General features: G+C 44.0%; 1 protein-coding gene across 1 annotated transcript in view; it reads left to right on the top strand.

Annotated features, from left to right (window-relative positions):
• LOC112227475 (MLLT10 histone lysine methyltransferase DOT1L cofactor) overlaps positions 1 to 23,622 on the top strand; it is a 76,828-nt gene that overhangs the window by 18,030 nt on the left and 35,176 nt on the right. Inside the window, exons 4-6 of the mRNA XM_042308915.1 lie at positions 13,210 to 13,319; positions 13,404 to 13,507; positions 13,732 to 13,825. Coding sequence (XP_042164849.1) covers positions 13,210 to 13,319; positions 13,404 to 13,507; positions 13,732 to 13,825 — 308 coding nt within the window. The remainder of the gene's footprint in view (positions 1 to 13,209; positions 13,320 to 13,403; positions 13,508 to 13,731; positions 13,826 to 23,622) is intronic.

A 23,622-nucleotide genomic window follows, 5' to 3' on the forward strand; every position in this document is an offset into this window, starting at 1 on the left:
AGAAGCTTCTAAAGCCATGACATTTTCTGGAATTTTCCAAGCTGTTTAAAGGCACAGTCAATTTATGACCGAATGGAATTGTGATACAGTGAATTAAGTGAAATAATCTGTTGGTAAACAATGTTGGAAAAATGACTTGTCATGCACAAAGTAGATGTCCTAACCGACTTGCCAAAACTATAGTTTGTTAACAAGAAATTTGTGGAGTGGTTGAAAAACGAGTTTTAATGACTCCAACCTAAGTGTATGTAAACTTCCAACTTCAACTGTATATATTATATTATATTATATTATATATATATGTATATATATATATATGTATATATATGTATATATATATGTATATGTATATATATATATATATATGTATATATATATATATATATATATGTGTATATATATATATATATATATATATATACAGCTCTTTTCTTGTTAATTTTATTCCTTTTGTGTTACTATTTTTCTTTATCATTTTTTAACTATTGTTGGGAAGGGCTCGTAAGCAAGCATTTCACGGTTAAATCTACACCCGTTGTATCCTGCGCATGTGACGAATAACATTTTATTTATTTTGAAAAGAGATGTTATATTCAGACAAAGATTTTAGAATATTCTTCACCTATTTCTCTCTGATTCAGGACATGTCTTGGCACAAGTAACATATTGGCACCACCACTGGCAGCAGGATAGCCCTAGCTCCATAGTCTTTGCTATCTCAATGTACTTAGCTAGCTGGTTAGCAATTATCATTAGCGGCTAATGCTTTTTTTAGGCACATGTGAAGCTTGATAACTAACCAATGGTTTGTGTAGATAAAGATACACAAACTAATAGTATAATACAGAACACAGGTGGATTGATGTGAAGAAGCAAAGTTGGAATAAGCAACATCCTTGTTTCTTGACTGCATGCATGGGCTAGAGCTAACAGAAGCATGCATTGCAGACTCAGGTTGAGTGAGTGAATCTAACAGCCAGCTGTGCCTGATTGAGTGACTGGGCGGGGCATGGTGTGTGTCGAAAGCAAGTAGCCGCATTCGAGAGGGAGGGAGACTGGAGAGAGATGACAGAGTAAACTATAGGGCTTCAAAAAATTGCAGCCTTTTGCGACATGGATATTGCACATGCCAACCTCGAAATTTCGATTAAATTTAGATGAATTGTGCAGCCCTACATGTGTGTGTGTGTGTGTGTGTGTGTGTGTGTGTGTGTGTGTGTGTGTGTGTGTGTTTATGAGGGGGCGGTCCAGGCTGGAGTTAACAGGGCTCTGAGGAGGTTTCTCTCTGGGTTCACCAGGAGTTCAGAGCGAATACTGTAAACATGGTGTGTGTGTGGGAGAGAGGCACAGCTGTAGGATTGTGACCTGGCCTGTGGGGAGACATCAAAACATCACACACCGTTTTACTGCTAGCTCTTTTGTAGCTCTCTCTCGTGCGGTAGTAGTCCCAGGTGTTTTTTAGGTGAGGCTGCTGCCTGCAGTGCCAGAAGGTAAACAGGGATTAATCTGTTAGGTAAATGTCTGGCTTGGTTTCAAGTGGTAAACTTCACATGAGGTACAGCGCAGGGAGACAGAGAGCAATCTGTAACTGTGTTTTTGTGTGTCAGGGTTTCCGTTAACTGGTAATAGCTGTTTTTTTAAATGTTTGTTTTTGTTGAGCCAATAAATAAAATTGGCACCGACCAATTGTCCGGGGAACAAATCCCATTGCCACATAATGCTTTTTAGCCTACTCATTGTTGGGAATACCAGTTGATGTAAATACATTTGACCAGTCCTGCTTAACGGTCTATGGGTCAAGTTACTTAATTTTGTGGAATTAAATTGCCGCTTGTGTATATTCGTTATGTACAGTGCCTTCAGAAAGTATTCATACCTCTTGACTTATTCCACATTTTGTTAAAGCCTGAATTCAAAATGGATTAAATCTTTTTTTCTCACCCATTTACACACACTACCCCATAATTACAATGTGGAAACAAGTTTTTAGAAATGTTTTTAAGTTTATTGAAAATGAAATATGTAATTTACATAAATATTCAATACTTTGTACAATCACCTTTGGCAGCGATTACAGCTGCAAGTCTTTCTGGGTAAATCTCTAAGAGCTTTCCACAACTGGATTGTGTAACATTTGCCCATTTATTATTTTCAAAATTATTCGAGCTCTGTGAAATTGGTTGTTGATCATTGCTAGGCAACCATTTTCAGGTCTTACCATAGATTTTGAAGTAGATTTAAGTCAAAACTAACTCAGCCTCTCAGGAACATTCACGTCTTCTTGGTAAGCAACTCCAGTGTAGATTTGACCTTGTGTTTTAGGTTATTGTCCTGCTGGAAGGTGAATTCATCTCGGTGTCTGGTGGAAAGCCGACTGAACCAGGTATTCCTCTAGGATTTTGCCTATGCTTAGCTCCATTCTGTAATTTTTACATTTAAAATTCTGTATTTTACCCCCTTTCTCTCCCCAATTTTGATCTTGTCTCATCGCTGCAACTCCCCGACAGGCTCAGGAGAGGCAAAGGTCGAGTCATACGTCCTCCGAAACATGACCCGCCAAACTGCGTTTCTTCAGTAGCCAGCTGCACCAATGTGTCGGAGGAAACACCGTTCAACTGACGACCAAAGTCAGCCTGCAGGCGCCCGGCCCATCGCAAGGAGTCGCTAGAGTGCGATGAGCCAAGCAATGCCCCCCCGGCCTAACCCGGACGACGCTGGGTCAATTGTGCGCCACCCTATGGGACTCCCGGTCACGTCCGGTTGTGACACAGCCTGGGATCACACCTGGGTCTGTAATGACTCCTCAAGCACTGCAATGCAGTGTCTTTGACCGCTGCACCACTTGAGAAGCCCCTGTTTCTTATTTTAACCTGAAAAATGCCCCAGTTCTTAACTATTACAAGCATACCCATAACAAGATGCAGCCAACACTATGCTTGAAAATATGGAGAGTGGTACTCAGTAATGTGTTCTATTGGATTTGACCCAAACTTTGTGTTCAGGACCAAAAGTTAATTGCTTTGCCACATTTTTTGCAGCATTACTTAAGTGCCTGGTTGCAAACAGGATGCATGTTTTGGAATATTTTTTATTCTGTATAGGCTTCCTTTTGTCTCTCTCAATTAGGTTAGTATTGTGGAGTGATTACAGTGTTGTTGATCCATCCTCAGTTTTCTCCCTACCACAGCCATTAAACTCAAACTGTTTTAAAGTCACCATTGGCCTCATGGTGAAATCCCTGAGGGGTTTCCTTCCTCTCCGGCAACTGAGTTATGAAGGACGTCTGTATCTTTATAGTGACTGGGTGTACTGATACACCATCCAAAGTGTAATTAATAACTTCACCATGCTCAAAAGGGATATTCAATGTCTGCTTCTTTTTTTCCCACTCATCTACCAATAGGAGCCCTTCTTTTGGTCTTTGTGGTTGAATCTGTGTTTGAAATTCACTGCTCGACCGAGGGACCTTACAGGTATTTCTTATCTGTAAGGTCCCTTTTTTGCACACAGTGAGTCCATACAATTTATTACGTGACTTGTTAAGCAAATGTTTACTCCTGAACTTATGTAGGCTTTCAATAATAAATGCGTTGAATACTCAAGACATTTCAGCTTTTCATTTTTAATTCCTTTCACAGCATGGCCTATTGAATGTAGGCCAGTTACAAACACATCTCAATTTAATCACACGCTCACAGCATACAGATACAGAGCCCTTATCAGACAAAGCTTTTATAAGTCCAATCATTACGCAACATTTCTAAATGCAATCATGTGTAAAAAAAAAAAAAAAAAAAAAAAAAAACGATGCTTGGGCCACGATTTAAAAAGAGCTTCTGTTCATATTTCTCAACTGGTAATTGACACGCACTTCCAATTCGCCATTCAAATGCATTGGCAACGGAAGGCAGGCTTCATCAGCGCGTCACACACCACTTTGCAATGAGCTGGAGGCCTATTCATTTTGAAAACATAAAGCTACTTTGTTTGAAACCTGAATGTTTTACTACATATAGTGTAGCATGTTTTACCTTGCTTCAAAGTAGCCTGGGCAACATCCGTGGAGGCAATACAGTGCCTTGCGAAAGTATTCGGCCCCCTTGAACTTTGCAACCTTTTGCCACATTTCAGGCTTCAAACATAAAGATATAAAACTGTATTTTTTTGTGAAGAATCAACAACAAGTGGGACACAATCATGAAGTGGAACGACATTTATTGGATATTTCAAACTTTTTTAACAAATCAAAAACTGAAAAATTGGGCATGCAAAATTATTCAGCCCCTTTACTTTCAGTGCAGCAAACTCTCTCCAGAAGTTCAGTGAGGATCTCTGAATGATCCAATGTTGACCTAAATGACTCATGATGATAAATACAATCCACCTGTGTGTAATCAAGTCTCCGTATAAATGCACCTGCACTGTGATAGTCTCAGAGGTCCGTTAAAAGCGCAGAGAGCATCATGAAGAACAAGGAACACACCAGGCAGGTCCGAGATACTGTTGTGAAGAAGTTTAAAGCCGGATTTGGATACAAAAAGATTTCCCAAGCTTTAAACATCCCAAGGAGCACTGTTCATGCGATAATATTGAAATGGAAGGAGTATCAGACCCTTGCAAATCTACCAAGACCTGGCCGTCCCTCTAAACTTTCAGCTCATACAAGGAGAAGACTGATCAGAGATGCAGCCAAGAGGCCCATGATCACTCTGGATGAACTGCAGAGATCTACAGCTGAGGTGGGAGACTCTGTCCATAGGACAACAATCAGTCGTATATTGCACAAATCTGGCCTTTATGGAAGAGTGGCAAGAAGAAAGCCATTTCTTAAAGATATCCATAAAAAGTGTAGTTTAAAGTTTGCCACAAGCCACCTGGGAGACACACCAAACATGTGGAAGAAGGTGCTCTGGTCAGATGAAACCAAAATTGAACTTTTTGGCAACAATGCAAAACGTTATGTTTGGCGTAAAAGCAACACAGCTCATCACCCTGAACACACAATCCCCACTGTCAAACATGGTGGCAGCATCATGGTTTGGGCCTGCTTTTCTTCAGCAGGGACAGGGAAGATGGTTAAAATTGATGGGAAGATGGATGGAGCCAAATACAGGACCATTCTGGAAGAAAACCTGATGGAGTCTGCAAAAGACCTGAGACTGGGACGGAGATTTGTCTTCCAACAAGACAATGATCCAAAACATAAAGCAAAATCTACAATGGAATGGTTCAAAAATAAACATATCCAGGTGTTAGAATGGCCAAGTCAAAGTCCAGACCTGAATCCAATCGAGAATCTGTGGAAAGAACCGAAAACTGCTGTTCACAAATGCTCTCCATCCAACCTCACTGAGTTCGAGCTGTTTTGCAAGGAGGAATGGGAAAACATTTCAGTCTCTCGATGTGCAAAACTGATAGAGACATACCCCAAGCGACTTACAGCTGTAATCGCAGCAAAAGGTGGCGCTACAAAGTATTAACTTAAGGGGGCTGAATAATTTTGCACGACAATTTTTCAGTTTTTGATTTGTTAAAAAAGTTTGAAATATCCAATAAATGTTGTTCCACTTCATGATTGTGTCCCACTTGTTGTTGATTCTTCACAAAAAAATACAGTTTTATATCTTTGTTTGAAGCCTGAAATGTGGCAAAAGGTCGCAAAGTTCAAGGGGGCCGAATACTTTCGCAAGGCACTGTATGTTATACCTTGCTTCAAAGTAGCCTGGGCAACATCCATGGAGGCAATATGTTTTACCTTGCTTCAAAGTAGCCTGGGCAACATCCATGGAGGCAATATGTTTTACCTTGCTTCAAAGTAGCCTGGGAAACATCCATGGAGGCAATATGTTTTACCTTGCTTCAAAGTAGCCTGGGCAACATCCATGGAGGCAATATGTTTTAAATAAAGACTTCCATATGCCATTGAAACCAGTAGCCTGTTTCTCTCATGTTCTATTGGTTGTCAACTTTCTTTCTTTTTCCAGTTGCTAAATACACATTCGCTCATAACCAACAGCCATTTGTGCAACGCTGCTCTAATAATGTTGAGGAATAATGCTTTATAAACATTTTAAGCAACATGTTCTCGGGTTTAAATGTTTTTTTTTAATGTAGCTTAGCTCCTGGTTGTATAAATTTGATTTGAATTTAGGATCTATCACCCCACAACTGTCCCAGAGTCTTTGGGCTATTTCTCTCTCCAAACTGACCAATAGAATAGGTCAAATGTTCTACCATGTGGGATAGTAGATTGACATAGGCTCATAGGTGGCTTGTCCATAAGGCTAGGGGAAGCTAAGCTTTCCCTAAGTCAGTTGAATTAAATTGCCCAACTTATTTAGCCTAATTAGTCTACTCCTGTTAATCCAGAAATAAATCAAATCATGCAGAATAGGCTACGAAAGCATGATTTGGCCACAGAGGATCATTAGCTTCCCCTAGCCTACAAAATAAAAATGTGTGGATTGTTTTAAGTTGCGTTGCCTACAGTCGGATGGAAAAGGCAAAAACTAAATAGATTATTGATGCACCGATATCCAATAATTTTCTTACCGAAAAAAAGTTACAGATATTTTCCTTGACGAAAAAAAAGATACTGATATTTTACATTTTAGCGCCCTTTTAAGCATTCTAGTACAGTTAAATAGTGAACACACACACGGACACAGTGGTCTAAGGCACTGCATCTCAGTGCAAGAGGCATCACTACAGTCCCTGGTTCGGATCCAGCAACATCTGGCCGTGATTGGGAGTCCCATAGGACAGCACACAATTGGCCCAGCATTGTCCGGGTTTGGCCGGGGTAGGCTATCATTGTAAATAATATTTTTTTTTCTTAAATAACTTGCCTAGTTAAATAAAGGTTACACAGACATCACACTGACCCCCAACAAATGTTTGTTGGCATTTACATATGTCCCCATTACCAGTAAAACATAATCATTCACGTATGTCCCCATTACCAGTAATACATAATCATTCACGTATGTCCCCATTACCAGTAAAACATAATCATTCACGTATTTCCCCATTACCAGTAAAACATAATCATTCACGTATGTCCCCATTACCAGTAAAACATAATCATTCACGTATGTCCCCATTACCAGTAAAACATAATCATTCACGTATGTCCCCATTACCAGTAAAACATAATCATTCACGTATGTCCCCATTACCAGTAAAACATAATCATTCACGTATGTCCCCATTACCAGTAAAACAATCATTCACGTATGTCCCCATTACCAGTAAAACATAATCATTCACGTATGTCCCCATTACCAGTAAAACATAATCATTCACGTATGTCCCCATTACCAGTAAAACATAATCATTCACGTATGTCCCCATTACCAGTAAAACATAATCATTCACGTATGTCCCCATTACCAGTAAAACATAATCATTCATGTATGTCCCCATTACCAGTAAAACATAATCATTCACGTATGTCCCCATTACCAGTAAAACATAATCATTCACGTATGTCCCCATTACCAGTAAAACATAATCATTCACGTATGTCCCCATTACCAGTAAAACATAATCATTCACGTATGTCCCCATTACCAGTAAAACATAATCATTCACGTATGTCCCCATTACCAGTAAAACATAATCATTCACGTATGTCCCCATTACCAGTAAAACAATCATTCACGTATGTCCCCATTACCAGTAAAACATAATCATTCACGTATGTCCCCATTACCAGTAAAACATAATCATTCACGTATGTCCCCATTACCAGTAAAACATAATCATTCACGTATGTCCCCATTACCAGTAAAACATAATCATTCACGTATGTCCCCATTACCAGTAAAACATAATCATTCACGTATGTCCCCATTACCAGTAAAACATAATCATTCACGTATGTCCCCATTACCAGTAAAACATAATCATTCACGTATGTCCCCATTACCAGTAAAACATAATCATTCACGTATGTCCCCATTACCAGTAAAACATAATCAAAAATGTCTTTCATTTACTTGCTGTGTTGTTTTGTTCATTTCTTCAGTAGTTCCATTCTCAACCAGGATTTCTATGGAACGCCGTTTGGGTCTTTGTGTGCCAATAAAGATACACGTCAAATAACACCATTTGATGTGTCAAATAACCTTGTTGACCAACCAGGGTCTGAATATGACTGCACGTCCGTCACATAATAATTTAACGCATTCATACATTTTTCACGTTATTACACATTGATTACACGATCACTCCATGTGTAACTCCGGTAGGGCAACATCTGAAACATGGCACACTTGGTAGTGTGTACCGGTGCTCGACCAGTCGGCGAAAGCCAACTTCGCCCACGACAGAGAACGGTTGATTGTCAAGGGCAATGTCACCATTGGCTTTAATGGTTTTTGCCTTTGAGTTGTCTCTGAAATTTTCTTACTCTTTCAAATGACTGCTCGACTTGTTGACTGCTCGATCCACACAGCAGAAATTGTGGGCTAGGTTAGGGATGCTGTGTTGCAAGTGTAGCGCAAAATTTTACGTGGCGTTATTACGTCATGTACCTTCGTTATATAGGTTGCTAGATCGAATCCCCGAGCTGACAAGGTAAAACTCTGTCGTTCTGCCCCTGAACAAGGCAGTTAACCCACTATTCCTAGGCTGTCATTGTAAATAAGGATTTGTTCTTAACTGACTTGCCTAGTTAAATAAAGGTTTTAAAAAACATATAGGTATGCACGGTAGCTTTGACATCAGTTTTTAACTAGACATCGGGCCGATACCGATGTTGGCATTTTTAGCTAATATCAGCCGATTCCGATATGTTCACCGATTTATATCGTTCATCCCTAAAATAGATGATTGTTGAGTTGCAGCTGTCAGTGAGATGTCAAAATGCAACCGGTGCGCCTCTCGGGAGGCCTCCTCCAGTTTAGATGGATATCATATTCTGTTTGTGGTACGTGCAATGGTACGTGCAATGCCGTCAGGGGTACGCCAAATAAAAATGTGATTCATATTAAAATATACATTATTTTTCCCTTTTTTTTTCCTTCACATTTTCAAACAGTCCATTTATATTTACCAACGGGGGCTATACATTTGGGTGAGTTTGTTTTCTCGCCTGAGTAGCCTCATTTCACTGCCCAAAATAAAATTAAACCATCTAGTGTTCAGCGATATAACAACACATTGTCAAATACAGGTAGCCTAGTCAAATAATTAACATCCAATCACATTAACCGTTACTCTCTCGCGTAAATTCCACTAACGAGCCATATGTAGCCAAACGCAACTGCTGCTCACGTTGGTATCTGTATTGATGGTACAAAAGCCATAATAGGGAGACATAGAGGAGTGGAACAGTTGCTGCCGACGCCACTTGGGTACACTGCAGCATCCACCAAGAGGCTCTTGCTGCCAAAGGAATGCCTGACAGCTTGAAATACGTTTTGGACACTACAGTGAAAAGGGTTCACATTGTTAAGCAAGTTCCCTGAACTCTCGTGTATTTTCTGCACTATGCAATGATATGGACAGCGACCATGTAACGCTTTTACAACATACAGAAGTGTGCTGGTTATCAAGAGGCAAAGTATTGACATGTTATTTTGAGTTGAGAGACGAGCTTAAGGTTTTCTTTACTGATCATTTTCACTTGTCATCATGCAAGCGGTCAGATGAGTTTCTCGCACGACTGGCCTATCTGGGTGATGTTTTTTCTCGCCTGAATGATCTGAATCTAGGATTACAGGCACTCTCCGTAACTATATTCAATGTGCGGGACAAAATTGAGGCTGTGATTTAAGAAGTTGGATAACACACAGGTCTTTCCATCATTGTAAAAAAAAATGTGTGCAAATGAACTCAAGCTTATGGACAATGTCAAATGTGATATAGCGAAGCACCTGAGTGAGTTTGGTGTTCAATTACGCAGGTACTTTCTGAAATGGATGACACGAACAGCTGGATTCGTTATCCCGATATCTGAACAAGACAGCCTCAAAATTGCAACATGCAGTTCTGTGAAATTGGAATTGAATCGGAAGCCACTGCCAGATTTCTGGATTGGGCTGCGCTCAGAGTATCATGCCTTGGCAAATCACGCTCTTAAAACACTGATGCCCTTTGCAACCACATACCTATGTGAGAGTGGGTCCTCGGGCACAGACTGTGTGTGGAAAATGATTTAAGACTAAGACTCTCTCCCAATACAACCCAACATTGCAGAGTTATGTGCATTCTTTCAAGCACACCCTTCTCATGAACCTGTGGTGAGTTATTCACAATTTTCGATGAATAAATAAGGTTTTATATGTAAGATGGTTAAATAAAGAACAAGATTATTGATTATTATTATTTGTGCCCTGGTCCGATAAGAGCTCTTTGTCACTTCCCGCGAACCGGGTTGTGACAAAAACTCACACTCATTCTTATGTGTAATTAATGTATTGTATAGTGTGTTTGTGGCAGGCTTACAATGATGTCAAAAAACAACATTTGAGAGTGGGCTGACCCTGGTGCTAGAGGGGGTACGCAGCTGGAGGTTGAATGTTTGAAGGGGTACGGGAATATAAAAAGTTTGGGAACCACTGATCTACACAGAATAGCCCATAGTAACAGAGCAAAAACAGGTTTGTAGAAATGTTTACATATTTATTAACATTTTGAAAACATAAATACCTTATTTACATAAGTATCCAGACCCTTTGCTATGAGACTCGAAATTGAGCTCAGGTGCATCCTGTTTCCAGTGTTCATCCTTGAGATGTTTCTACAACTTGATTGGAGTACACCTGTGGTATAATCAATTGATTGATTGATTTGGAAACTGCACACACCACTCTATTTAAGGTCCCACAGTTGACTGCATGTCAGGGCAAAAACTAAGACATGAGGTCGAAGGAATTGTCCGTAGAACTCCGAGGCAGGATTGTGTCAAGGCTCAGATCTAGGGAAGGGTACCAAAAAATGTCTGCAGCATTGAAGGTCCCTTTAGAACACAGTGGCCTTCATCATTCTTAAATGGAAGAAGTTTTGAACCTAGAGCTGGCCACCCAGCCAAACTGAGCAAATAGGGAGAAGGACCTTGGTCAGGGAGGTGACCGAAGAACCCAATTGTCACTCGGACAGAGCTCCAGAGTTCCTCTGTGGAGATGAGAGAACCATCTCTGCAGTACTCCACCAATCAGGCCTTTATGTTAGAGTGACCAGACGGAAGCCGATCCTCAGTAAAAGGCACATGACAGCCTGCTTGGAGTTTGCCAAAAGGCACCTAAAGACTCTCAGACCATGAGAAACAAGATTATCTTGTCTGATGAAACCAAGATTATACTCTTTGCCCTTAATGCCAAGTGTCATGTTTGGAAGAAACCTGGCAACATCCCTAAGGTGAAGCATGGTGGTGGCAGCCTCATGCTTTGGGCATGTTTTTCAGTGGTAGGGACTGGGAGACTAGTCAGGATCCAGGAAAAGATGAACGCAGCAAAGTACACAGAGATCCTTGATGGAAACCTTCAGAGCGATTAGGATTTCAGACTGGGGCGAAGGTTCACCTCCCAACAGGACAACGACCCTAAGCACACAGCCTAGACAACTCAGGAGTGTTTTCTTGACAAAGTCTCTGAATGTCCTTGAGTGGCCCAGCCAGAGCCCGGACTTGAACCCCATTGAACATCTCTGGAGAGACCTGAAAATAGCTGTGCAGCAACGCTCCTCATCCAACCTGACAGAGCTTGAGAGGATCTGCAGAGAAGAATGGGAGAAACTCCCCAAATACAGATGTGTCAAGCTTGTAGCGTCATACCCAAAAAGACTTGAGGCTGTAATCACTACCAAAGGTGCTTCAACAAAGTACTGAATACTTATGTAAATGTGATATTTACGGTTTTATTTTTAATACATTTGCAAATATTTATAGAAACCCATTTTTGCTTTGTCATTAAGGGGTATTGTGTGAAGATTGATGAGAGGAAAAAAACCTATTTAATCCATTTTAGAAAAAGACTCTAAAGTAACAAAATGTGGAAATATTGAAGGGATCTGAATTCTTTCCGAAGGCACTGTAAAGTGTAGTAGAAAGAAATGGGTTTTTCATTATTTTCAAAGAAATAAGAAACATCTCTCATAAAAATACAAATTTAAAATCAGATGTATTGTCACATACACTGGATAGGTACAGTGAGATGTGTTGTTTTACTTGGTCGGCCATAGTAGTATGGCACCTCTGGAACAAATTAGTGGTAAATGCCTTGCTCCAGGGCAGGCACATTGACTTGTCGGGTTGGGTATTCGAACCAGCGACCTTTCGGTTACTGGCCCACCACTAGGCTACCTGCCGTGTCCTCTACACTACATGCGCTCAGCCATTCATTCAATTGTCTTTTTTGCAATCAGTGATTGAGTTATATTATTAGCCTAAATTATAACTATCCAATCCACATTACGAATAGTAGGCTGTCTTGTGTAAGTCTACAAATGCGTTGATGTATGGAGTGCTTTTTTTGTGTGTGTGTGTGTGTGGGGGGGGGGGTGCGCGCTTCCCCAAATTTGAAACTCACACGCCGTTTATGCATAGGCTAGTGATTCTACGGTTCTTTACTGGTCTTGTTGAGGAAAAGTAAATGTGTTATTCTAACATCTCAAAGTGTGTGGTAAAGACACACCTTATTGAATCCTCCACTTCTATGTTCTGTTAATCAGAATGTTATTTATGTTATTCTGAGCACCGTGGGTGGACGCTCTAATCAGGTTACGCACCCAATGCATGTGGGTCCGGTAAATTAAAATTCTGCCGGTCAAATGTCCAGCGCCACATTTTCATAACGGAAACCCCGGTGTGTCTGTGTGCACGCATGTGTCTATGGGGGGGGCTCTGGGGTGTTTTATGGCCCTGTTTTATTGTCCTCTGCCAAATTCTTGGAAGGACTTCAAAACAACAACATCACCCTGACACCCCCCCTATCCTCCTCCCCCTTGTCCCCTGGGGAGGTCAAAGGCAGGTCAGGGGTTCAACTGTAAGTTGAAGCATGTTGTTGTTCCTGGAACAGAGGGAGGAAGGATTCACCACTATCTGACCTCTCATTCAACTGGCTCTTTCCTGCTCTAGTTACGCCGCTCCACACAGGGATTGAAATTGAAGGGGATTTTGTGTATAGCTGCCCTTTGGGCCCAAGTGGTGGGTGTTTTGAATAAGTTATGTGTGTCCTGAGGTTTACTGTGTGTGTGTGTGTGTAGGTTGGGCCCATGTGGTGTGTGCCCTTTACATTCCTGAAGTGGAGTTTGCTAACGTCTCCACCATGGAACCCATCGTACTGCAGTCTGTCCCCCACGATCGCTACAACAAGGTACACACACACACACACACACACTTCACTCTGTCCCTACATTTCTGAGTGTGTGACTGGATGTGTTTTCTCATGTGTGTGTAGACGTGTTATATCTGTGAAGACCAGGGCAGAGAGAGTAAAGCTGCCACCGGAGCCTGCATGACCTGCAACAAACATGGCTGCCGACAAGCCTTCCACGTCACATGGTGAGCGAGCCCCTTTCAAATACCTATAGCTTTATTAACACATGTTCACATTGTGAGCCACATTAAAATATCTAAAACTTTATTAACACAGCAAAAAATACATCACTGTCCATCTGTTAACATAGTAAATACATCTCTCTGTCTTTAGTCTCTCCATTTTTTGACACATATCTCTGTCCCCTTCTCTCTCTTGACACTTCCTCTCTCTCCTCTCCTCTCCTCAGTGCCCAGTTTGCTGGGTTGTTGTGTGAGGAACAGGGGTCGGACGCAGACAATGTCAAATACTGCGGCTACTGCAAGTACCATTACAGCAAACTGGTAAGATCTCTTTCTCTCTTTCTTTCTCTTTTTCTCCCTTTCTTTCTCTACTATTTTTCCCAACTGTCTTACTGTGCTGGGGAGGAGGAATGCCTCTCACCTAGAAACCTGGAATCTAGTTTTGTTTGAATAGACCTCTCACATTCTTGCTTCCCTCTGTCTGAGCTTCATGAAGGCCCACACTTCCCCAATACACACACACACACACACACACACACACACCTCACATTTCTTGAATGACTTGGCACTCTCTCCTCTGCCAATTACAACTGCTGAAAGTGGAGCCAGCCGTTAATCTCCACCCTCTCTAGCTCCTCTCTCACTCTTTAATTTTTCTCTTCCTCCCTCCTTCCCTTCTCGCTCTCTTCCTCCCTCCCTCTCTCCCTCCTTCCCTTCCCTCTCCCTCCCCTCCCTCCCTCCCTCCCTCCCTCCCTCCCTCCCTCCCTCCCTCCCTCCCTCTCCTCCTCCCTCCCTCCTTCCCTTCTCGCTCTCTTCCTCCCTCCCTTCTCGCTCGCTCGCTCCCTCCCTCTCTTCCTCCCTCCACCCAAGCTTCTCTCCTTCCCCCTCTCCAGCCTTCTCTCCCCCACCCCCATCCCTCTCCTTCCCCCTCTCCAGCCTTCTCTCCCCCCCCCCATCCCTCTCTCCCCCCTCTCCAGCCTTCTCCCCCACCCCCATCCTCTCCCCCTCCATCAACCCCATCTAATCTCATTGACAAATCAGCAGTGCCTCCCAGGCCCTTTGTCCCCTTCACCCTCTACCCCCCTGCCCCCTGTATGCTAAGCCCAGGCCGGGTGCAGCGGTTTGGGTTACAGCGGCAGAGCGAGGTCTCTAGGGTCTGGAGCTCCACTCTGACACTGGACCTCTGCACCGGACGACAGCCCCAGTCCACAGGGCTTCCTCTCTGGCTGTCTGGGGCTGGGAGAGTGGAAGGGGTGGAGGGTGAGGGGTACTGGGGTTAGGGTTACAAGTGGGTAAAGAGATGCTTACCAATTCACATTTGTACACACCACTCCACACAGACACACAATAAATGCTTTCACTCACACACCCATACACTCGCTCTCTCTTTCCCTCTCTTCTCTCCCTCTCAGAGCTCTTTGGAGCGAGAGCCCCGGCTGTGTCACAGATTTTGTGCTCCACCCCTACCATCCATCAAGGGGAAAAATACACACACACACACAAAGTGGGGGAAGGATTCTGACTGAAGCATTGGGGTTTAAATGGGGGTGGGTAACATTAGATAAAGCAATGGCTTTACATTATTTAGTGTCCTTTGCACGCACGCACGCACGCACACACACACACACACACACACACACACACACACAGTGATGACATTTTATGATGTTAACAAATGCTTATAGTTCTATTGATCCTGTGTAATGGCTTTGTATGGTGGGGTCTGATATAATTAGTCTGGTACAGAATAGAGGAGAAGAGAAACACATGAGAAGGAATCAATGACAGACAAGCCAATGTTGGTAGCAGAATGGATTTCATAAGACGCCACATGGGTTGATGAATGTCACGCTCGGAACATGTGACATTTACAGGTCTTGTCGTGACATTGTGATGTTTTTACATGAATAATCCTCTTTGTGGTCAATGGGGTCATAGATAATGATGTTCTCTTACAGTAGACAAGAAAGGGCTCAGTGTTTGTTTTCCTCCAATAGATTGGTGGTAAATCTAGTCAACTTGAAATAGTCTGCGGTTGGTATATTGTGCCTGGGAGATGTAGAGGAGGGGAAGGGTCCTTTCAGTGTGTGTGTACATTTTAGGGCTGGCACAGTTACCTTATAATGGATGAACACCGTCATGAAGAGCAAATGAAATAACCGTAACAAAATGTTTTTTTTTTTTTTTTTTTGGGGGGGGGACGACGACTAACAACTGACTGAAGACAGGACGGCTGGGTCTGTTTCTTTAGTAACATGGACCCTTAACAACGTGCTGAAACAAGCAAGGTGTTGCAGCGAAGGAGTCTTCGGTTGCCTAGGCAACCCCCCCTGCAGCAGCACACGTTCTATATGAATAGAACGGGGTTGGAACCTCTAACCCTGGCAATTTGACTGGTAAACACTCGCAATGGCTGCCTGGTATTGTGATGCATTCATTTCCATGGTATTGTAGAATGTTCATTCAATGTATGTTAACTGATATCATATGGCTCATGCAATGTAGTGCTGTCCCAGACCCCCAAAACATCTTGGTCGACCAAGAGTCGTCTGTCCTTTCGACCAATCGGCTGGTCAAAATGTTAAAACGTGAGTTTTTCCATATCTAGACACACCCTATGCGTTAATATTTGTTTTACTATATGAAGGCTACTGAGCTTATCTGATGCTTTAAGCACACTGTGATTAAATATTTAAGACACATGAATGACTCAAGAGGGAGCCAGAGAAAAAACCCTCTTCCCAAACCACCTCCTCCTGCTGCTTCTGGCCTTCGCAAATTGTGCCATTATGCTCCCGAGTTGCCAGTAATAGGCTACGCCTGGGGTCAGCAACCTTTTCCATTTGGAGTGCCAATTTATCTTTCCATTTTCACCGATCCGCCGTGCCAGTTATGATTTTCATATGCACATTTTTGTGGAACAGTTTAATTTATTTTAGAATAAAGCCTTCGTAGCTCAAAATCATTGTCATCTGATTAATACAAAATTCTATCTAAATCAAAATGATACAAATGTAAAAGTAACTTCTATTGCCAACTATGTAAAAAAAATACCCAACAAATAAAAACATTGCAGCCTGCGGGTAGAAAATATCCTGATAAAAATAAATCACATTGGCTAGCATGGCCCGTCTGCAAGGAACTTGTCCACTCTGAAGCTGGTGCTAACAAACTTGCAACATTGTATAACATATACTGGACCCTCAGTTTCCAGCTCCAGTGAGCTCCGGGCAGACACAGCTTTAGGCTATTTGCGCAAGGGATAAGAAGTAATCCAGTAGGCCTATTTTATGACGTTCCCTGCGGATCAGAGACATTTTTCTCCCTTTCACGCTGAGTGAAACACACACATCGAAAGGGAGAGAGCTTGAAAGATTTTTCAAATGGGGAACATTGAGGAACAATTGTCTTTCTAGAAGTTTGTAAACACAGACCTTGTTACTTGCTGTTTGAGATGAAGAAACAATGACTGCCATCACTGAGTTGAATGGGCCCGTTTTCTTCACTTCATTTCTATGGCAGAAAATACAGTCAGAGCAGAGGAGGAGAAAACGCAAGTACATTTGATTTGATGTTCTACTGGTTGTTACGGTGACCGCGGTCAATAACCGGCATTTAAAATGCCACGACTGTCGTGGCCCTAGAGCAGGAATGGCTGATCTTGATGAGGATGGGTGCAACAGAAATATGAATGCATGGTGAGGGGCTCGTGGGTCTCTGTATCCATCCATCATGTAGTCAGTGCTTCCCTATCCTTTTGGGGGGCCCTAAGAATGGTTTTGTTACCTGGTCCTCTACCTTTTTAGGTAATTTATTCATAAGTAAAGCCTATATTTAGCACGGGTCTACATTAGTAACGTGTGGTTCCTCTATACCTTTAAGTGGGCGAGCACGGCGGGAGGGCGAGCACGGCGGGAGGGCGAACACGGCGGGAGGGCGAGCACGGCGGGAGGGCGAACACGGCGGGAGGGCGAGCACGGCGGGAGGGCGAGCACGGCGGGAGGTAATAAGGCTCAGTGCTGGGATAAACCCTCTGACCAACGAGACCACAAGGTAAGAAACACCCAACATATCTCTACGTGACTGTGACGGACACAGCAACCATACGCCCTCTCTGAACAGATATATGTATATATATATATATATATATATACACACCCACAGACACTGTAGACAGAGGGAACAACACACAGCAAAGAATTAGAGACAGCTAAGGATAGAAATGCCTGAGATAAGTTACTTGGCATGAGTGAGGTCATGTCCTTTGAATTGTTGTCAGGCACCAAGGATCTTGATCTCTAACCAACACTTTATAAACCAGTCAGCGTTACCCCACCGACTACGCCACCACTGTGTGAGATAGAGCGCCTTACACATGCTTCCCTCCTCCCTTAGAGTTACCATTGATCTAACATGACAGGGTAGGTGTAATCTATGTAGTGGAACCCAAGCTTTCACCTATCTGACCCTATAAGATTCCTATTTTATTACTAGATGTAAATCAGTGAAGGTGCACGGTTAAAGGTAGACACAGTAATATTACAGCCTTGTACACAGTGGGGCGGCTTCCTGCTTACACAGATGAGTCCAGGTGTATGAACAGGACCACAGTCTTTGGCCATGCATCCTTTTTTTCATTATGACATCAGAGGAAGTCACACACTCATCAATCTCTTTTCCTCACCCGATTGGTCAACTCCTGGTTGCTCCACCCCATTGGATAAAAGTCCTGTGGTCTTCTGATTGGATAACATGCCAGTAGTCATGCTTTTTGTATTTCAGTCGTAGTTCATTTTAAAAATTAGTAAGTAATTGATTTTCTGAACATGAATTTTTCGAGAGCTTGAGTTTTTAGCTAACATTCTCAATGACACCATGTAGTAAGTGAAGTCATGTAGCATGCTCCTGGGCTGCATGGTCAGTCAACTAGACTATGAGTGAGACTATTACCAGGTTTTTTTGGGGTGACACTTTTTTTGTAAAACAGTGATGAAATGTGTGTGTGCACATGCATGAAAAAAGCAGAGTTGGCACAGTTGTCTAGTTCCCCCAGTGTTTCCTTCTTTGCCCTGGCTTTTGTTACACAACCTGATTTGCATTAGCAAGAGGTCCCATAACCCTCTATCCTTAACCCCCCTCCCTCCACATTCCAGATGTGTGTGCCTACCTATTTCCAAACCCCCCAGCTAAATAACAATGAGGACTAAAAGCTTCTCCTTCCACCGGTCTCTCATATAGCCTGCAGGAAACACACACACCGGTCTCTCATATAGCCTGCAGGAAACACACACACACACCGGTCTCTCATATAGCCTGCAGGAAACACACACACACACACCGGTCTCTCATATAGCCTGCAGGAAACACACACACACACACCGGTCTCTCATATAGCCTGCAGGAAACACACACACACACCGGTCTCTCATATAGCCTGCAGGAAACACACACACACACACACACACACACCGGTCTCTCATATAGCCTGCAGGAAACACACACACACCGGTCTCTCATATAGCCTGCAGGAAACACACACACACACCGGTCTCTCATATAGCCTGAAACACACACACACAGGAACACACACACACACACCGGTCTCTCATATAGCCTGCAGGAAACACACACACACACACACCGGTCTCTCATATAGCCTGCAGGAAACACACACACACACACACACCGGTCTCTCATATAGCCTGCAGGAAACACACACACACCGGTCTCTCATATAGCCTGCAGGAAACACACACACACACCGGTCTCTCATATAGCCTGCAGGAAACACACACACACACACACCGGTCTCTCATATAGCCTGCAGGAAACACACACACACACCGGTCTCTCATATAGCCTGCAGGAACACACACACACACACGCACACCGGTCTCTCATATAGCCTGCAGGAAACACACACACACACACACCGGTCTCTCATATAGCCTGCAGGAAACACACACACACACACCGGTCTCTCATATAGCCTGCAGGAAACACACACACACACCGGTCTCTCATATAGCCTGCAGGAAACACACACACACACCGGTCTCTCATATAGCCTGCAGGAAACACACACACACACACACACCAGTCTCTCATATAGCCTGCAGGAAAACACACACACACACACACCGGTCTCTCATATAGCCTGCAGGAAACACACACACACCGGTCTCTCATATAGCCTGCAGGAACACACACACACACACACACACCAGTCTCTCATATAGCCTGCAGGAAACACACACACACACCGTTCTCTCATATAGCCTGCAGGAAACACACACACACACCGGTCTCTCATATAGCCTGCAGGAAACACACACACACACACCGGTCTCTCATATAGCCTGCAGGAAACACACACACACACCGGTCTCTCATATAGCCTGCAGGAAACACACACACACACACCGGTCTCTCATATAGCCTGCAGGAAAACACACACACACACGCACACCGGTCTCTCATATAGCCTGCAGGAAAACACACACACACACACCGTTCTCTCATATAGCCTGCAGGAAAAACACACACACACCGGTCTCTCATATAGCCTGCAGGAAAAACACACACACACACACACACACCGGTCTCTCATATAGCCTGCAGGAAAAACACACACACACACCGGTCTCTCATATAGCCTGCAGGAAAACACACACACACCGGTCTCTCATATAGCCTGCAGGAAACACACACACACACACCGGTCTCTCATATAGCCTGCAGGAAACACACACACACACCGGTCTCTCATATAGCCTGCAGGAAACACACACACACACCGGTCTCTCATATAGCCTGCAGAAACAAACACACATAGCCTGCACACACACACACACCGGTCTCTCATATAGCCTGCAGGAAACACACACACACACACCGGTCTCTCATATAGCCTGCAGGAAAACACACACACACACCGGTCTCTCATATAGCCTGCAGGAAACACACACACACACACCGGTCTCTCATATAGCCTGCAGGAAAACACACACACACACACCGGTCTCTCATATAGCCTGCAGGAAACACACACACACACCAGTCTCTCATATAGCCTGCAGGAAACACACACACACACACCGGTCTCTCATATAGCCTGCAGGAACACACACACACACCGGTCTCTCATATAGCCTGCAGGAAACACACACACACACCAGTCTCTCATATAGCCTGCAGGAAACACACACACACACACACAGAGCCCAGTCACTCATATAGCCTGCAGGAAACACACACACACACCAGATGGTCAGAGAGCCTCTCATATAGCCTGCAGGAACACACACACCACACACACACCAGTCTGGTCATAGAGCCTGCAGGAAACACACACACACACCAGTCTGGTCAGAGAGCCTGCAGGAAACACACACACACACACACACCAGCTGGTCAGAGAGCCTGCAGAAACACACACACACACACACCAGCTGGTCAGAGAGCCTGCAGGAAACACACACACACACACCAGCTGGTCAGAGAGCCTGCAGGAAACACACACACACACCAGCTGGTCAGAGAGCCTGCAGGAAACACACACACACCAGCACTGCAGGAAACACACACACACCAGCTGGTCAGAGAGCCTGCAGGAACACACACACACACCAGCTGGTCAGAGAGCCTGCAGGAAAAACACACACACACCAGCTGGGCCTGCAGAGAGCCTGCAGGAAACACACACACACACCAGCTGGTCAGAGAGCCTGCAGGAACACACACACACACCAGCTGGTCAGAGAGCCTGCAGGAAACACACACACACACCAGCTGGTCAGAGAGCCTGCAGGAAACAGGAAACACACACACACCAGCTGGTCAGAGAGCCTGCAGGAAAACACACACACACCAGCTGGTCAGAGAGCCTGCAGGAAACACACACACACACCAGCTGGTCAGAGAGCCTGCAGGAAACACAGACACACCAGCTGGTCAGAGAGCCTGCAGGAAACACACACACACACCACACACACACACCAGCTGGTCAGAGAGCCTGCAGGAAAAACACACACACACCAGCTGGTCAGAGAGCCTGCAGGAAACACACACACCAGCTGGTCAGAGAGCCTGCAGGAAACACACACACCAGCTGGTCAGAGAGCCTGCAGGAAACACAGACACACCAGCTGGTCAGAGAGCCTGCAGGAAACACACACACACACCAGCTGGTCAGAGAGCCTGCAGGAAACACACACACACCAGCTGGTCAGAGAGCCTGCAGGACACACACACACACACCAGCTGGTCAGAGAGCCTGCAGGAAACACACACACACACACACACCAGAAACACAGACACACCAGCTGGAGAGCCTGCAGGAAACACACACACACACACAGCACACACAGAACACACACACACACCAGCTGGTCAGAGAGCCTGCAGGAAACACACACACACACCAGCTGGTCAGAGAGCCTGCAGGAAAAAAACACACACACACCAGCTGGTCAGAGAGCCTGCAGGAAAAACACACACACACCAGCTGGTCAGAGAGCCTGCAGGAAACACACACACCAGCTGGTCAGAGAGCCTGCAGGGAAACACAGACACACCAGCTGGTCAGAGAGCCTGCAGGAAACAACACACACACACACACCAGCTGGTCAGAGAGCCTGCAGGAAACACACACACACACCAGCTGGTCAGAGAGCCTGCAGGAAACACACACACACACCAGCTGGTCAGAGAGCCTGCAGGAAACACACACACACACACCAGCTGGTCAGAGAGCCTGCAGGAAACACACACACACACACCAGCTGGTCAGAGAGCCTGCAGGAAACTGCACATGGGAATTCCTGCCGGGTTGGTGAGGATTATTTTCTCTTTGATGAGGGGGGAGTCTCTGTGTGTAAAGTGATGTGGATATGGGAACGTGTATGGACATTCAACCCTCTCAGCCTAACTCTGTCCATCAACTGCAACCACTGGAATGTTATTGAGAAAGAACAAGGAAATCCACACAGGGCTCTACAGTGGGACCGTTTTACTTGCATATCTGCCAAAATATTTTACTGTGCGACCTGGAGTTTTAATTTAGGAGCTCCAGTGCGCCTAGAAAAATATCACCCAGGTGATAATTGTTGCAAGGATTACTTCAATGTACCACAGCCCCTGAGCGCCATGGAGAAAACGTCTTGGTACACCAAATAGTTCTTGTTACACGTGTAGTTAGCTACAATGTGTTACCTGCCTCGACACACACTGGGAGATACAGGGAGTACTGGGAGATACAGGAAGTACTGGGAGATACAGGAAGTACTGGGAGATACAGGAAGTACTGGGAGATACAGGAAGTACTGGGAGATACAGGGAAGAGAAAGACAGGAGTAGAACAGAGGGATTGAGGAAGAGGGTTGGTGGCGAGAAAGACAGGAGTAGAACAGAGGGATTGAGGAAGAGAAAAGCGAACGATAGAGGGATGCTGGGGGAGTGCCGATGGTTGTCATGGTGCTTCTGTGTGCCGGTAGCATGTTTGAATCTCAATGCCGTCTCAGAGAATCACTACATATTTTTACACCTGCAGGTTGTGTGTGTGTGTGTGCACATGGAAATGACTGCGGATGTGTGTGTGTGATCAAGGTGTTCGCTGAGAGTGTGCGGTGAGTGAGGGTGTGTGTAGGTCTGTGCAGGGGTGCCACGTTTCCTGGATTTTTACACAATCCAATTGGTCTTCTCCATTTAGAACAAAAAGTAAGCAAAAATGCCCACAGTCATCAAGCTAGGTAAGAGATCATTGTTAAATATGTTTAAGTGATTAATAAGACTGAACTAGATGAAAGGTCATTCAATAATAAATATTGTTGCACCTTTAACCAAAAGCCTAACAAATGAACAACTCTTGAAAAAATACAAAGACTTTTGATTGTCTTTATTAAGACGTCCTCTATATCACATTTCAGCCACAACGACCAGCCAACCCGAGCCGCCTACATGCACAACCCCCACCAGTCTAGTCAGTAACTAATCTCTCTCCCAACACTATTTCCTTCCCAGTTCACACCTTTTAAAAATCTAGATATTTTTTTTAAAGGAAAGGTTTGGAAACAAAAACAAAACTTTAAAATCCCACATACACCTCAAATACACAGTTG

This window comes from Oncorhynchus tshawytscha, linkage group LG29 (assembly GCF_018296145.1).
Source record: "Oncorhynchus tshawytscha isolate Ot180627B linkage group LG29, Otsh_v2.0, whole genome shotgun sequence".
NCBI lineage: Eukaryota > Metazoa > Chordata > Actinopteri > Salmoniformes > Salmonidae > Oncorhynchus > Oncorhynchus tshawytscha.